Source organism: Pogona vitticeps, chromosome 2, assembly GCF_051106095.1.
Source record: "Pogona vitticeps strain Pit_001003342236 chromosome 2, PviZW2.1, whole genome shotgun sequence".
Classification (NCBI taxonomy): Eukaryota; Metazoa; Chordata; class Lepidosauria; order Squamata; family Agamidae; genus Pogona; species Pogona vitticeps.
In genome coordinates this window covers 159,764,548-159,781,362 of record NC_135784.1, presented here as the reverse complement: position 1 = coordinate 159,781,362, position 16,815 = coordinate 159,764,548, and the positions used below count along the sequence as shown (strand labels likewise).

General features: G+C 43.3%; 1 protein-coding gene across 1 annotated transcript in view; it reads right to left on the bottom strand.

Moving 5' to 3' along the window:
• Nucleotides 1-16,815, bottom strand: part of ERBB3 (erb-b2 receptor tyrosine kinase 3) — a 91,351-nt gene that overhangs the window by 41,792 nt on the left and 32,744 nt on the right. The window contains exons 2-3 of the mRNA XM_020782698.3: nucleotides 5,931-6,082; nucleotides 16-202 (exon numbers count right to left, since the gene is read on the bottom strand). Of these exons, the coding sequence (XP_020638357.3) occupies nucleotides 16-202; nucleotides 5,931-6,082 (339 nt within the window). The remainder of the gene's footprint in view (nucleotides 1-15; nucleotides 203-5,930; nucleotides 6,083-16,815) is intronic.

Sequence of the window (16,815 nt, the reverse complement as noted above, 5' to 3'; positions counted from 1 at the left end):
CCACCACCAACTCACCTGTAAGCTGGTTGAAGCCCAGCTGGTGCAGGGCATGTGTGACATTGTTTTCATAGTTGAGGAGAATGTAGAGTGCATACTTGTCTTCATAGTACTGGGTCCCTCGGATCATGCGCAGATTCTGCAGTGGCAAGTATGTAAAGTAATTCATAGCGACCAAAACATAGCCAGTCACTTCTCGGATAGTCTGTGGAAACACAAAAGATATCATAATATCTAGATTTTCATTATCAAGTGATGCAACTGATTTCTCCTTTTAAGACTTGCATCAGGAGGCTGGTTTCAGAAATATTTACTGAAAGCACTCAGGGTTGGGACAAACATAAGTACTCTGTGCTTTTGTAATGCAGAAACGCTTCAAATATGCCTTACAAAATTGTATGCTAATTCTCTGGAGATATCTGGCAAAATGTCTCTTTCTGGAGGCCTGTCACTTCATTAGTTTCTTTAAAGCAAGCCTGATTTTTTTTAAAAAAATTCTTTAAACAAGATCTGCTTTTTGACTCTCTCCATGACCTTTCATTCCTCAACAGACTTCCTGTATGAAGCTGCAACAACATGTCTATTTTGGAATGTTATTGCTTGTAAGCCCGTTTCACTCAGTTTATAACAAAGTCACTGTTTTTCTCTTTTGAAAGACCTTTTTTGTGGATCAATATTTCAGCCCCTCAATCCTGAATTGTTTTCAAAATAATTTTTAAAACGTGGGTGGGGGACAACCATTTTCTTTCAATATATGCAAGAGTGGTCTTTTAAATTTATCTGTTTCAAAGCTGGGGGCATTTTGGGTCACTTGTTTCTGCACAGGGGGTGTAGTGTGAATGATTTTAAAATTATAACTCAAAAACCTTTTGCCAAGTTTGCTTCTCTGAATCTGGCACAGAGCAGGAGAAGACTGTTTAGCCACCTCCATTTTTAGAAAGATGATTTGTTCTGCCAACACAATAACATCACTGCACTCTCATGCAATGATAATACAGTTTGTAGAAGCAACCATTAGTTTATTGCATGCTTGTCTGTCTCTCCTTAGATCAGTCATAGCCTGTTTTCACTGCTTTGCCATGAGACATCATGTCAGAATCTCTGATAAGAACACTTATCTTCCATGTGTCTATGTTTAACACATTAGATGGAAATAATTTCCAAGCTTCAGCCTGTTCTGTCTTTTGCTGTTTGCCACTAAGCTGGTAGTTGGTTCCCTCTGGGCTGAGGGAAAAAAGTGATTAAATTCCAATCTGCACTCACTAAATTCATATTTGCTAAGAGTCAAACTTTAATTATGCATATCTCCCTGAAGAATCTTCCATCACTGAGGTAAAGTTCTTCCAGGAAACTATCTGCAGCAAGGTCAAATTACAATGACTTTGGGAAGTCCTAGTACTGTGAAGTTCTTAACTGATATGCTAATATATTTATGTGTGCCAAACTACAGTGGTTTCCAGCTTGATGACGATAATGCATTCCGTTAAAATCGCTGTTAAGCGAAATCGTCGTCAAGCGGGGAAAAACCCCATTGAAATGCATTGAAAACCGGTCAGTGCGTTCCAACGGGGAAAATACCTGCTCATCCAGCGAAGATCCTCCATAGGGGAAGCCATTTTGCATCGCTGTCTTCCGGAAATAGGTCCAGAAAACAGCAGGGAGCCATTTTGAAAACCCGACAATCAGCTGTTTTTAATCACCGTGAAGCGAAAAATCAGTTCCCGAAGCAGGGAACTGATTATCATAAAACACAAAAAAACCATTGGAATCATCGTTTTGCGATCACTATAGCGATTGCAAAAAACTCATTGTCAAGCGATTTCATCGTCTAATGGGGTAATCGTCAAGCGGGGCACCACTGTATAGATGTGTGTATCTATTAAACACATGCTTATCTATTTACCTAGGAAGTAGAAAAGGTGTCCCCTCTCCTTACCTTAAGTGTTTCTCCTCATTGTCCAGCTGATAGTGTTGCTGGGCATAGGGAGAGAGCTTAACATAGAAGGGGGGAGGAGGATAGTAGGGTACAAATTCCATCAGCGGCTGCCAGTTGAGCCTGGATAATGAGGGATAATGGGAATTGCAATCTAGCAATAGCTGAGAGGGGGGGGCTCACACTCTTCCTTTCTCACCTAAAAGATCCTTGTTGATGTTAGCTAAGATGTGGTTGAGGTTGTTTCACTCATTATGGACTAATTTTGCTATTAAAAAGTAGGCCCCCGCCAGCCAATAAATAAGCCTTAATAGGTTTGCTGCCCCATAGTACAGGAGAACTACTCTACTACAACTGGCCAGCAGCAGTCTAACATTCTGCCATGTGCACAGTGACCAGCCAAATAACACAGAAATATTTGCTAGCATTGAATAATGGCTGTTAGCTACGGGATATTGACCCTCAACTTTTACTGTTCAGATACATGCAGCCTCTGAACATGGAGGCTTCAAAATGACTGTTATAGTTTGAAGCTATTGACAGGACTATTCTCTAAATGATTTGTCGATTATCTTCTACCTGTCATAACAACATTGTGCATCATGAGTTTTGCAGGTTAATTGTTGTTGTTGTTATGTGCTGTCAAATCGCCCTTGACTTATAGTGATCCTATGAATGTGTGATCTCTAAAATGGTCTGTCTTCAACAGCCTTACTCAGCTCTTGCAAACTCAAGCCTATGGGTTCCTTAAGGGTGGTGGTTCCCACTGCTAGTGATTAAGGCTTCTGGGAGTTGTAGTCCAAGAAAACCTGGAGGCCCAAGGTCAAGAACCACTGTTTTAGGGAGTAAGCCCATCTCATATTTGGTCTTCCTCTTTTCCTGCTGCCTTCCACTTTTCCCAGCATTATTGTCTTTTCCAAATAATCCTGCTTTCTCATGATGTGACCAAAGTAGGACAACCTCAGTTTCATCATTTTTGCCTCCAGAGATAGTTCAGATTCTATTTGATCTAGGACCCACTGATTTGTCTTCCTGGCAGTGCAGGATATCTGCAAAGTTCTCCTCTAGCACCACATTTCAACCAAATTATTTTTAACACCAGTTTTTTTGTTTCAGGAGTGGATTTCTCTAACACAGGGATAGGTGAGGTGTGGCTTTCCAGATGTTGTTGTTTGGCTGAAAGTCTCAGCATGGTACACATTGGCTATGCAGGGGCCGGAACTGAGCGAAGTTGTGCTTTCGTAACATCTGGAAGGCCACCATTTGCTCCCTACTGCTGGCGCTGTTCTGATTTTATTACCAGAAGTGACAACATGTTAGACTAAGTCGACTATTCAAGGCAATGATACCATTTCAATTAAGGAACTGTTGTAGCAGGCATACATGCCCCCACTTGACTGCGACCTACAGGAGAGTAAGTGTCACCCTGGCTCTCAAAGTCAGTGGAAGTGACCCTTAGAGAAAGGGCTTGCCCTGTGGGAGGAAGAGTGAATGGGCAGGGGGAAAGTCCCTCCGTGACTTCAGAAGCTGGTTGTTGACAACTCACTCTGTCGCTGGAAAGAGGAAAGTTAATTCTGGTGGTGGTGAGTAGGCCCCATTTACACAATCACATTACAGAGAGCCCTTCCCACTCGTAATGGCACAGATCCCACATACCACAGGCAGGCTCAGTCTAGATGAGTTGCGACAGGGATCCCAGCCCCAGTCTCCATGGCCTCAGATGGTTTTGTATTTTTATTATTTATTTATTTATTTGTACAACATTAATCAATACATACAGTCATTTCCGTACTCTTCTTTCCTTCCTCCCCTTTCCCCCAACAGAGTCATATCCTAACTCTCATGAGACTTTCCTAGGAAGACTATAGTCGTATTCCAAGTACGTTATACAGACCAATAAATCCTGCATGCTTTAGGGGAGTCCCTTATTATCTATTCCATTCATATAAACAATAAGGGGAGGGGGCAGTCTGTTGTAAAAGAATCCAAATTTTTTGTCCCTTTAGCTTTGGTGGTTAATTTTTCCTGCATCAGTATCTGCCATATTCTAGAGTACCATGCTGCAATTGATGCTGCCTGCATGTTTTCCCACCCTTTGGCTCTCATCTGTTTTGGTGCTACTGGAAGATGGTCTATTAAGGGATTAAAATGATTAGAAGATGGCCTATTAAGTTATTTAAATGAAATCATTCTCCCCTAAGAAATGGAAAATAAGCTCTAATTTCAGGGATTTAGCAGTTGATCAATTTGTAACTGTGTTTATTTCATACCTTTTCCCAAAACTGATTTACTTTTGTGCAAAATCACCAGACATTTTGACACATGAGTCATTGATGTTACAAGGTTGATATGTGAGAGCCAAAGTGGGGTAAAACACAATTTTTTTGAATATTTTCAATGCAGTCTCCTTAGAAATAACAGAAACCTCTTTATACATAACTTTGGAAACATCTCTTCATTAATTTTTATATTCCCATATCTCTCACACCCCAGTGAAGAGCCTAGATCTGCCTCAATCAACAATGAATCAAGTTTTGTCTTTGCTCCCTTATTTATTTCAGCTAGAGAACAGAGAAGATCTTCAAACGGGGTGAGACATCTTATAGTCTACTTCATTGTATCAGCTTGTCTAATAAAATTACTTATTTGATACCAAGTTAAGCACAATATACCCCATTCTCCGAAGCAGAATCTCCATAATATCCCTAGGGAGAGATTGTTGATCGATGCAGAGCTCTGCTAATCTAATAAGACCAATAGTTTCAAAAATTTTAGAGATTAAATACTTCATGATCTGTGAGAGACCTGATTGATATTAGAGGAGAGATGTCCCATAGGAACTTTTTTCTTTATTTCCGCAGCTGCATTGCATGATGTAAAGTCCTATTGACATTCTGAAGCTGACATTTTAAGACCTGTTTCACATAAAGTATTTTTTTTCCAGCGTAGATTTTTCTATTTGAAAAATAGGGGGTTGGCCTGATCTTTTTTGTCTAGCTCCATTGCATGATGAAGTTGATAGGCTTCATAATATGTGTGGAGTAAAGGAATACCCTAGACTCAGTTTTTCCTATTAAAGAGAAACATTTCAATCCCTTACTTCTATATTTGGAACGTCGCATCCTGACTTTTTAAAGGCAGGACATAAAAAGATGGGTGACCTGCGGCCTCAGTTGTAAACTGAAGGCAAATTTCACTCAAAGAAGAAACTTTCTGGGTTCCGTAATGAATCATCACCGCCAGAGATGCCCTACTCTCTCTGTTCCTCTCTAGAGTGCAAATCTGATTGAATCTGACACACAAGAAATGAGACCATTCACTGTCCCTTCAGTGAGGCAAGAGCCAAAGAGGAAAAACCAGTCAAGCCATGTTGTTCCCATCATCACAATCTCAAAGCTGTATTCGATGTCTGCTCGTTTTAGCACAGCTGGATTTTGTTTTAATTTCAGGCCGCACCCCATCTATGGCCATTCCGATACTCAAAACTGTACAGTTTTTGAATTGCCCTTCCAAAAGCAAGACATGATCAATTAAACTCCTTGAATTAAGTCCTCAGATTGGAACATACTGTTTGTTAGGGAGTGAACCTCACTGAATAGGTTTTTCCTGTGATGCAAGTGTTCAAAGCTTTGGGGGAAGGGTTAACATCATCAGGCTGGAACAAAAGGAAAAAGTATGTAGATTTTCAAGCTTTTCTCTCTACCAGGGTGGGAAACATTTTTCAGATCAGGGGCCAATTGGTTGAGCTGCATCTATGATGACCAGCTGAATGCATAGTGTGCCATAGGAACTAGGAGAAGACAGTATCTTCTCCCATCTCCTGCTCAGCGTTGTGAGCACCTGCAGTTCTCAGCTATGCTCTTACTGACCCGGCAAGTAGAGATTATGCAAGAATGGCTTTAAAAGCTTGGTCCATTCACGGACAAATAGATGAATGGACACATCCCTCTCCACCAACATACATACATGCACCAACCAATGTCATTTTTAATTCTTTTACCTGAAGGAAGGAGAGGTCCGGATTCTTTTCAATGAGCACAATCTCGAGATTACCCATGACAATTTCACAGTTGTTGTACATTTTGTATAGCGTCTGGTAGCGTTGCTGGGTGTCCCCAGTGAAGCTGAGTCCATTTAGGGTGCCCGCACAAACTGCAACAAGAAAAGGGAAAGAGGTATATAAGTCACTGACATGACACTACAGCTATAGCTCTGTGACTGATCTTCAATGGGATGAATCAAGTCTAACTCCTTCCCTAAGCAAGATCTTCCATATATCAGCCATGCCCACCACAGGCAGGTTATCAGGTATGGACCAATTTTGGGCCCAGAATGAACAGTGTGTTCTACAGAACGCTTTGTCTCATACGTAGCATCTGACTCTGTGTGGCATGCATGTAAAATTAACCTGTATCAGGTTTAGTAACTGTTATGCCTTCCCTCTGCATTCTGAGGATCACTGGCTGAAATCCTGTTCATGTAGTAAGGTACAACTAAAGTAGGCTCATTGAATCAATGGAATTTACAGAGGAGTTAACTCACCAAATCCTCACTGATTCAATGGGCTCCTCTAGTTGTGATTTACCACACTAAATAACAGGATTTCAGGAATTAAGGTGGTGAATATTCTGTTTCCTCTGACACAGAATTACAGTTCTCAGGTTTGTCTGAGGGCAGGGAATGACAAACTATTTGGACCATCTCTTCCTCCAATCAACTTTCTCTAATCTGGGAAAACGCCTTGCCTTGTATTACCCCAGCCATAGTAACTGGGATGATGTTGGGCTTACTTTAGATAGTGTGGGGCAACTGTCTCAGGCAGCAGATTCTGAATGTTATGAAAAGCAGAGCTCAGAAAAATTATTCTTGGATTATCACTTCTCAAATCTTCAGCCATCATGGCTGCTACCCATGGTAGCTATGGGATTCTGATCATGGTCGTTCAAGCAAATAACTTTTCCAAACTTTGATGAAACAAATTCTTACTTACTTATTTACTATGTTATTATTACCTTTAAATAAAAACCTGCCAGGAATGAAGAGAGATGCTTCTGGGACTTTCTGCCATATGAGGTTTTTAAAAATTCTGCCATATATGTATTTAAAAACTGGTGTTGGGTACAATCACTTTTATTAGGGTAGGTTTGGAGAAATCATAATCATTTATAATCATTTTAGAACTGCAGAGCTGGAAAGGACCCTATGGGATCATTGAGTCCAGCCCTTGTCAAGGAGGCACAGCTGGGAATCAAACTCCCAACCTCTGGCTCTGCCGTCAAATGTCTATGCCATTGAGATATCCAGCAGTTGTATCATCTGTTCTCCCTCTGGAAGCAAAATACAGTATTGGGTCAGCCCTGGGCTCAAATATTATGGAAGATGGCAGCAGGGTGGATTACCCGAGATAACTCCAGAAAGAGCTTTTGGTGCAGCAGACAAGAGTATTACTCATAAAGCCTTATGGGGATTGTCATATAATTAGTGGCTGCTGGTCCAAATTGACTAGTAGTATCACAAGATGTAAGGGACATGGTGGCGCTGTGGGCTAAACCGCAGAAGCCTCTGTGCTGCAGGGTCAGAAGACCAGCAGTCGTAAGATCGAATCCATGCGACAGACAGAGCTCCCGTCGCTTTGTCGCAGCTCCTCGCCAACCTAGCAGTTCTAAAGCATGCAAATGCAAGTAGATATAGAGGTACCACCTCAGTGGGAAGGTAAAACAGCGTTCCCTAGTCACGCTGGCCACGTGACCATGGAAACTGTCTTCAGACAAGCGCTGGCTCTACAACTTGAAAAACGGGATGAGCACCGCCCTCTAGAGTCCGACACGACTGGACTGAATATGTCAAGGGGAACCTTTACCTTTACCTATCACAAGATGTGTCAAAATTAAATGTAGCAGAAACCAGCGCTGGTAATGCAAAACATGTTTGATGGCTATCTTTTGTAAAATTCTCCCTGTGTTTCCTGCCTGGCACTATTATTATTGACAATAAGTAGCCATCTGCAACAAAAATGTACACAGTTCCTCAGAAGGGAGGCAGCTATGGCGTGTATCCAAAGAGCTATTCTAAGTACAACCAGTCAAATGGAATTTTTTTACTTTTCCTCTATGAACAGCTGACCCCATATTTTATAACTATTTTAGGATCCCCTCTCCCCCCGTTTTATAACAGCAGTGGAGAGTTCCTTCTCAAGAAGACACCAGCTGAAGGCTGCCTAGGAACAGAGAAAAGTATAACATAGCTTTTCTATTATATATGTAGATACACATCCAAATATCAATAAACGGATATCTTTATTAGGGATTAATTCTAAACATAATGTCCATTTTCAGTTTCATGATTTCATTCAGAATTTAAAATATGAATTTTCTGGAAAGAAAAGAATAGCATATTTACATATGTTTGCAAACTCTCTCTCACTCGCCTGCTCTCTCTCTCACACACACACACACTGCTCACACGCTTTTGTATTTTGTTTACCAACCAACTCACCAAATGACAGTTTCATTTGCCAAAGTACAACTAGACCTTTGCATTTAATTGCCAGCATAATTATCAGATTCAGTCCTAAATGCTAAAGTGGCAATCCCTCATGAAAAATGCATTCGACAGAGTGACTCTTGCATGAATGTATATCGGGGTGGGCAATTAATTTCTATAGGGAGGGGCCACATGAAAAATCTGAACTGTGTTCGGGGGCCGAACCAACTTTACTTAAAAATAAAATGAAACAGTGATGTTATGATTGTTTTTATTTTAAACTTGTTAATCTTCACAAATACTAAAGACGTTTTTTGCAGTATGTTAAAGATAAGCAACTTTGGACAAAAAGCTATAAATGGTTTTGATGTTCAAAACTGTCTGCGGGCCGGACAGGAGCGGCTCGCGGGCCATACGTGGCCGCACTTTGGGCCGCACGTTGCCCAGGTCTGATGTACATAAATGTATATGTATGTACTGTGTACTGTCAAGATGATTCAAACTTATGACAACCCTCTCCATTTTCGAGATAGAGAATACACGGATGTGATTTGCCATTTAATTTCTTCTCAGGGTATCCTGGGCCTGTGAACCTTATCAAACCCCCAACCTCTGACGCTGCAGCTAGATATATAAACTACTGAGCTATCCAGCCAGCTATGTACTACATCATCATCATCATCATCATCATCATCATCATCATCATCATCATCATCATCATCATCATCATCATCATATCTCATCAAGTCAATTAAGACTAATGGAAACCCTTGCCAGGGTTTCCAGGTAGAGAATACTCGAAGTGGTTGACCATTCTTCTTCTTGGGATGGCTCTGGGACTGCCCAGCTTGCTCAAAGCCACACAGGGTGGCTTTTCTCACAGGAGGCCCAGTGGGGGAATCACGCTCCCAACCTCGGGCCCCGCAGCCAGGTACCTCAAACACTGAGCTATCCTACAAGCTCATGTGCATACATTGATATATTCAATAATCTTTTTAAAAGAATACTGTCGGTGAATAACAGAAGATCAGAGTCCCACAAGGGTTGTGCTGGCAAACAAGTGGATACTACTAACTAGGTTTTACTTCCCTGGGAAGGGAGGAAGTGAATATGAAAAATTACCAGTTGTGGTGTTGCCCTGTTTATCTGCCAGCCTACCACTGACTAATCTCACCCAGACCGATAATGGCATTCTGCCAGGCAAATGATGGACAACTGTGAGCACCTGCACACCCAGCCCTGCTCCCTGGAAGGTAAACAAGCACTCCGTTTCTTCCCCCACAGCTGAAGCGGTACATAATGACTTCATTGTAAGACAAAGGGGTGGAATAGGGCTGAAACCATAACGAAGCAGGTTGCGAGATTGGCCTCTGATGGCTTTATGGGATCTCCCTTAGCCCCCAGATGGATCTCTCTTGTTTTGCAACTCTTCTTGAAGAGAAGTCAACTTAGTAAGTGCATTTATGTAACTAAGTTACAGCGCTGAATTAAAACAACCAACAGAAAGATTTCCATATTCATTGGCAGGTGTATCTACTTTAACTTGCTAGATTAGGACATGAGTCTGTAAATGAGGCTAGGGAAGAACTAAGGTCAGTCCCAGAATCCCCCAGTCACCATGGCCAGTGGATGACTGGGCAAGAAGCTAAACATTCCAATTTGACTTCTAAAGTCAATTAGAGTCTACCTTCTTTGACCCAGTGATCTTATCCAGAACTGAGCAGAAGATAAATATCAGGATCTCCTAGCACAATGGTTCTTAACCTTGGGTTACTCAGGTGTTTTCGAACTGCAACTCCCAGAAACCCCAGCCAGCACAGCTGGTGGTGAAGGCTTCTGGGAGTTACAGTCCAAAAACACCTGAGTAACCCAAGGTTAAGAACCACTGTCCTAGCAGATCTCAGGGTGACTGGCAGCATGGATTTCCAACTCCCAATGGTTTAATAAAAGTGAACACCAAAACACCACCAAAGCCTTTAAAAAAACGTTGCTAGTTATGCAGCTAAAATAAAGGTGAGTGAAAGGATCTGAGGGCAAGCGTACCACACATAAATTCATGGTGTGAGCATGTCCTCAGAGGTCTCTTGTTCCTCAACCGTATATCTGCCGTCCTGAGCCATTAGTTGCATTTGGCTCTGACTGGAAGTGATCAAAGTTCCAATGGAAAAGAAGTAGTTTCCCCACCCTTGATCTCTGCCGCCAACACAGAATACTATCCATTCCCAAGGTATTAATTTTGGTGAATGTGAAAACAGCAGATTCAAAAACATGTGTGATAAACAAAGAGGATGGTGAGAAAATCAGATGTATTTATTGCCCAGAATGGTCCACTCCAGAATCTCTTTCTAGTGCCTGAGCTCATCCTTTAATATGCAATGTGAGACTTCAAAAGGCTGTGCTTTAGCTGCATCTCGGGTTAAGGAAGAAAAAAGTCCGTACATTTTCTGCATTTTAAACATCATGTCTATCTATCCGACACGTCAGGGTCTCTGTACAGAACTGCATCCTCCAAGGGTTGCCACCATTCCTCCTCCACTAGAGAAGCACGGAGACTGTATGACAAACAGAGGCAGAGGTGCTTCTTCCTCATACCATTGGACAGGGAATTTACCAGGAAAAAAATGGACCTAATGAGTCTACGCCGATGAAGTGTAGACTCATTAGGTCCACTTCTATGGTTACAGAAGTTGTAATCAAGGAGATAACACTGGCATGAACAAGTCAGGCCTCAGTGCAATTGCTAGTTCCCATCAACAGGAGATCCATTCAATCTGTGTGGTTTATGCAGGTGTTGATTTACCATTCAGCAACTGTTTCACTGGGTCTACTATAGTTAGGACTGGTGCTTGGATGTGTGACCAAGACTGAGTGGAGACCAGTTAAGTGTTCCTGATTTCATCTTGATTGGGCTATCATAGCTTTTCTCTCCCCAGTTCAGGCCATGGTGCAAATGATGTGTCAGAACCAACTGGGATGGAAGTATTGGCTGCCCCGGCTGCTGCAGAAAGACAGCTGTGGAGTGGGGGCCTCCTTCTTTAGCCTGCTTTTGTTGCAGCCCCCCCCCTCTGGAGGGGTGGACCACCAGGCAATTTTCATATCCTGCCAAAAGAGAAAGGGCTCCTCTTGCCTCCCATGATATGTGGTCCTGAAATGTTAAATAAGATCGTGGACTGCAGGTGCAGAAAGGACTCTTGTTGGGGGGGGGGGAGGGTTAGAGGAAGGAGAATTCCTTTGGCCATTTCATAAGGAAAAAATACACAGCTAAACATGCACACGTTCACACATGCTGGCAAATCCTATGCTGATTTGAAATCCAGTGCCTGGCAGAGAAAAAAAAAGACGTTCAGTTCACAGTTCAGGACTGTCCCTCCTTTCTGCCATTTTGGAGGCCACAGCTCGGGTCTGTACAGTGGTTTCACATCCGCAAAGTTCACCAGAGTTAAACAACAAGCCTTCCTAAGCCCACAAGCCTTCTGCAAATTGCCTCAAAGCTCACACACCAACAAACTGGCCGGGCAGCTTTTTTTGCCAAGAGTGACACAAACAAACAAGGTGAGTAACCAGCAGTTTAAAGCAATCAACGGCTCAAAGTGATTGTGGCTTGGAGGGGTTTGGCTTGGGTGGCTGTACCTGGGAGATAGCAGGACCGTAGCCTTCTGCAGGCACGCACGCTGCCCCAGGACAAACCCAGCTCAGGGAAGAGGAAAGACCCCGATGGCAATGGGTTAGCCATATGGCTTGAAATGTAGACCACCCAGTGCCTTCCCAGTGGAATCAGGAGAGAGCGTTTCCCATTGCAATAACTTCTCATGAAAGGTCGTTTTTAACAACCCACTAGATAATTTAAAATCTGTTACAAATCAATTAAATAATTCTCCCAGAGGATCTGGTACACTTCAATGCCTTTCTAGAGTCTGCTAGTCAATCTGAGCTTTCCAACTGCCGTAGAAGAATCAGGCCCTTTGGGTGTGGAGTTGGCAGCCCTTTGCCAGCTCTGGAAGGGGAGGGGAGAGGACACAGGGATTTCATTGTGCCTCAACGGGCTTCTGCTCCTCAGACTGCTCTGTGAAGGGGTGGTGAAGGGATGGCTGGGGGGCAATGTCTACAATGGGATGATTATCCATGGGAAGGAGAGAGAAAAAAGGGGAATTGCAAGCCTCCTTGGCTACTCTGTGCCAGCAGGCATATACAAGAATCCTACAACAAAACTACTTGAAAGGAAGAAAACAGATCTGCAGAAATGTGGAACGCCCGCAGTGTCTTCCAAGGTGGTGCCTTGATTGAGCCCTCTTTCCAAGAGGCCTGAGCTGCTCTTCCTCTGGAATGGGCCTGTTATGTGCGGTCAAGTCAGACAAGAGTTATGGTGACCCTAATAACAGTTTTAAAGGAATATGAAATATTTAAGGAGTGCCCCTGCCCCAGTCAGCTTGCAGGTGGGGATTTGAAAGCAGGTCCCCTGAGTCACATCACTCCACCCACAATACCTCCCTGATTCTCTCCTCCCCTGGGATGCTCCCTCCACCTTTTTGGGGGGCATATCATAGCATTCCCTAAAGTGGTGGTTTGCAAACTTGCTAATTTCAAGGAATCCCTTCCCAGGTATTTTGAGAAACTCCAGATTCAACTGCCGCAGCAGAACTACTGTGTGTTGCAAAGGATCCTGATCCAGGCAAACGTTCCAGCGGCTTGCTTTCCATTTGAGCAAAATGCTGGCTAGCCCTAAAGGGACTTCAGTGTCCCTCTGGGTAAACTGAGAATATATTTGAGACTAAAGGCACCCATAGTTGCATTTGTACTGCATTTGTATTAGCTTTTTCTCTTTTATGTTTTTAAAAAAGATTGTCTTACTTATTACTTTCTGCTACAGTACTTTCCATCATCATCATCATCATCATCATCATCATCACTACTACTACTACTACTACTATTACTACTACTACTACTATCAAGGAGAATCTTAGGCTTGATAAGTGAATGCCACAAAACCTTTAAAAACTGCACTCAATGTCTCTAAAATGGTACAAAATGCCTATTGAACGTCGCTTTAGGAAGCAAAAAGAAAAACAAAACTCACTACAGTGGAAAAATCCCACCAGACTTGATATTGTTCCCACTTTGTGGGCAACTTCATTGTACCTTTCCTCTTACTCACTTCCCCACCCCAAACCCTCATTAGAGGAAGGTATTATTATTTCATTGCTCATAATAACTTATTGCTTCTCAATTCAGTTGCCCTGTTTCTCTGCCATGTGTGGTGGGCTTCCTTGGCATGACAGTGATGCTGGGGCATTCTTTGGGCGCCGATATCCATTTATTGCCACAGGGCTTGAAGGAGGGCCTCCACCCCTGCCTCTGGCCTGGCAGCCTCTTTCTTCCATGGGTAAAAAGGCAGACGTTGGCATCTTTGCTACTTGCCCACCCCTTTTCTCCCTAATCCAGACAGTGGCTCCAGCCAGGAAGGCAGGCAACAGTCAAGCATATCAAAGCTCTTCCTGAAAAGATAACGGGGTAAGGCAGAAGGGGGGGGGAGTATGAAAGGAGAAGGGGGAGGGAGAGAGGAAGTGTTTACCTCCTCTCAATCATCCGGCCTGTCAGGGCACTCACGCCCCTTCCCACTTTCTTTCCTCAGCCCCGAAGGCTAGGAGCCAGGACTTATGGGTCCTCCAAACGGTTTTTAGAGATGAAAGCTGTACCTGGGAGAACACCCCCTCCTCCACTGCCTTTGAGATGAGTGGAAATTATGTCTTAAGTAGACATGGATAAGGCTACCGGGTCATACGTAATATAGATGAAAGAGCTAGGGTTTGAATGGTAGATTCTTCATGCTCAGCTCTGGGCAGGGGTTGGGGGGGAGTGAGTGGAGGAAATGACAGAGAGTTGGAAGCCGAGGAGGGCTAGGAGCCAGGACCACTGGGTTTTGTCCCCCTGTCATAGTGACAAGTCCTTCAAGGGGCTGCTATTCAAGACCCAGACATGACTCACAGCTGAGCAGCTGATGGGGCTGGGGGTGGGGAACAGGGCACTTTTGTCTCTGCCTGAGCCGAGATAAGAGCTATTGCGTGTGCACATGCACGGGCAACGCCACCATAGCCACACTCCTCACATCCTTCCACCTCAGGTGTGTTTTTCTGCAGGGGAAATGACTGCACTCAAAGTATGCACAAGACAAAACGTAATCCTACCAACAAGGACAGCATTGCTGGGAAAAGAGGAGGGAAGGAAGCAGTTGCACTTCAGCATCCAGAATCCTTCTGGCAGCATTATATTGCCCAGGCCATCTTAGAGATTCTGGGAGCCAGAGCACAGAAAGGTAACAACAAGCTCTGTGACAAATTCATACCTCTGGATATGTAACTCACCTACCCAAAGATGCCATACAGAAGTGTGATCCCTGGAAAAATGAAAAGAGTTAAGGCTTTGCCCTGGCTTTCACAGCACACTGGCTCACTTTGGGAGAACTTGAGGTTCAGGGCGTTTTTTTGGAGTACTGTATAACAAAGACATGACATGCACAGTATAAAAAGCTGCTAGTATCCTATGGAGCTCTCAGATTGGTTCTATTTGAAATAGAAATACAATTTGTGTTGTGCAGAAATGAAGCAACAGAGGAAACTGTAATGCCAAATGTATAGCTGTCCTGATGTTTTGGAGCCAAGCTCTAAAAAGATGCAGCCTGCGTGGGCTGTGACAAGGAATTAAAAATATTGTAATTTATGACATGTAGAAGACCAAAGCTATGGTTTTTCCAGTAGCAATGTATGGAAGTGAGAGCTGGACCATAAACAAAGCAGACCGCTGAAGAATTGATGCTTTTGAATTGTGGTGCTGGAGGAGACTCTTGAGAGTCCCCTGGACTGCAAAGAGAACAAACCTATCCATTTTGAAGGAAATCAAGCCTGAGTGCTCACTGGAAGGATAGATCATGAAGCCGAGGCTCCAGTACTTTGGCCATCTCTTGAGAAGAGAAATCTCCCTGGAAAAGACCCTGATGTTGGGAAAGAGTGAAGGCAAGAGAAGAAGGGGATGACAGAGGATGAAACGGTTGGACAGTGTCAGTGAAGCTACCAACATGAATTTGACCAAACTCTGGGAGGCAGTGAAAGACAGGAGGGCCTGGCGTGCTCTGGTCCATGGGGTCACAAAGAGGTGGACACGACTTAATGGCTAAACAACAAAGAAGACAAAAGGTTTCCCAGCCCTGCCACTGACTGCACAAACTTTGTTTGTAGATTCCACAGACAGGCTAATATAAGCAAAAGAAAGAGTGCTTTTCAGTGATTCTCAAATATGGGTCCCCAAATATTCTTGGACTGCAACTCCCAGAAATTCTGGCCAGCACAGCAAGTGGTGAAGGTTTCTGGGAACTGGCAGTCGAAGAATATCTGGGGACTCCAGTTTTAGAACCACTGATTTAGATGACCCCCCTTCATACTCTGATAGAAAGAAAGGTTACTTACCAGTAACCATGGTTCTTTGAGTGGTCCTCTGTGAACCCACACAAATGGGTTAAGACTACACCTGCGCAGAACTCCTAGTAGGTGAGGGAAATTCTACATACCGTATGTCCTATTGTCTGTGCATCCTCCACATGAGGAGGAATCCTGATTGGGGTACAAATATCCTAAACACACACACACACACACACACACTCCTTCAACACCTGGCAGAGAGTGATCCACCAAAGTAATATCTGAGCCCATCTTGAATTTTCTCACATGATGATCTGATCAACCCATTTTGACTTGTTATATTACCAGCCAACCCACATTTCAATCAGATAACTAATCATAACCTCAACTCCATGAACATGCCAAATCACAGCTACTGGACACTGACTGAAGCACTTGTAACAAAAGACCCTCCATCAGGAAGCATTGTTTCATCTCAAACCCGGCTAGGCTTTCTGCCTCCTACTTCCGTTTATCAGCTCTGAGAAGAAGAATCCAAATAATGCCCGTAGCTCTGCCCTTGATACATCTGTTTACAGGTGAGGTAATTCTTCAGATCTGCTAGAGCAAGTGTAGTCAGTATGAACTCACCAAAGGTGAGAAAGGGAACCAGTTTTAAAACCACTTCATGAGTCTGGATGAAATTAAAAGACATTTGGTAAGACTTGAGGCTAGAGGCACAAGAAGGCTTAGGTACAACAGCAAAAAACAAACAGGTCCACACAAAAATGTCCAACCTACAGACAAGAATGTAATCAAATTCCAAAGACGGATCATCCCCAATGTAGGCAGCAGATGAGTTGGAACCCTGCTGGTAGAGACACACACTTGAAGCAATCAACCAGCTTCTTTTTAACATTAAAGTCCTTTCTCACTGCAGAATGAAAAATGGGACAAATCCGTCTAACCCAGAGTTGCCCATTCTGGTGCCCTCCAGATGTTGTTGAAGTAAAA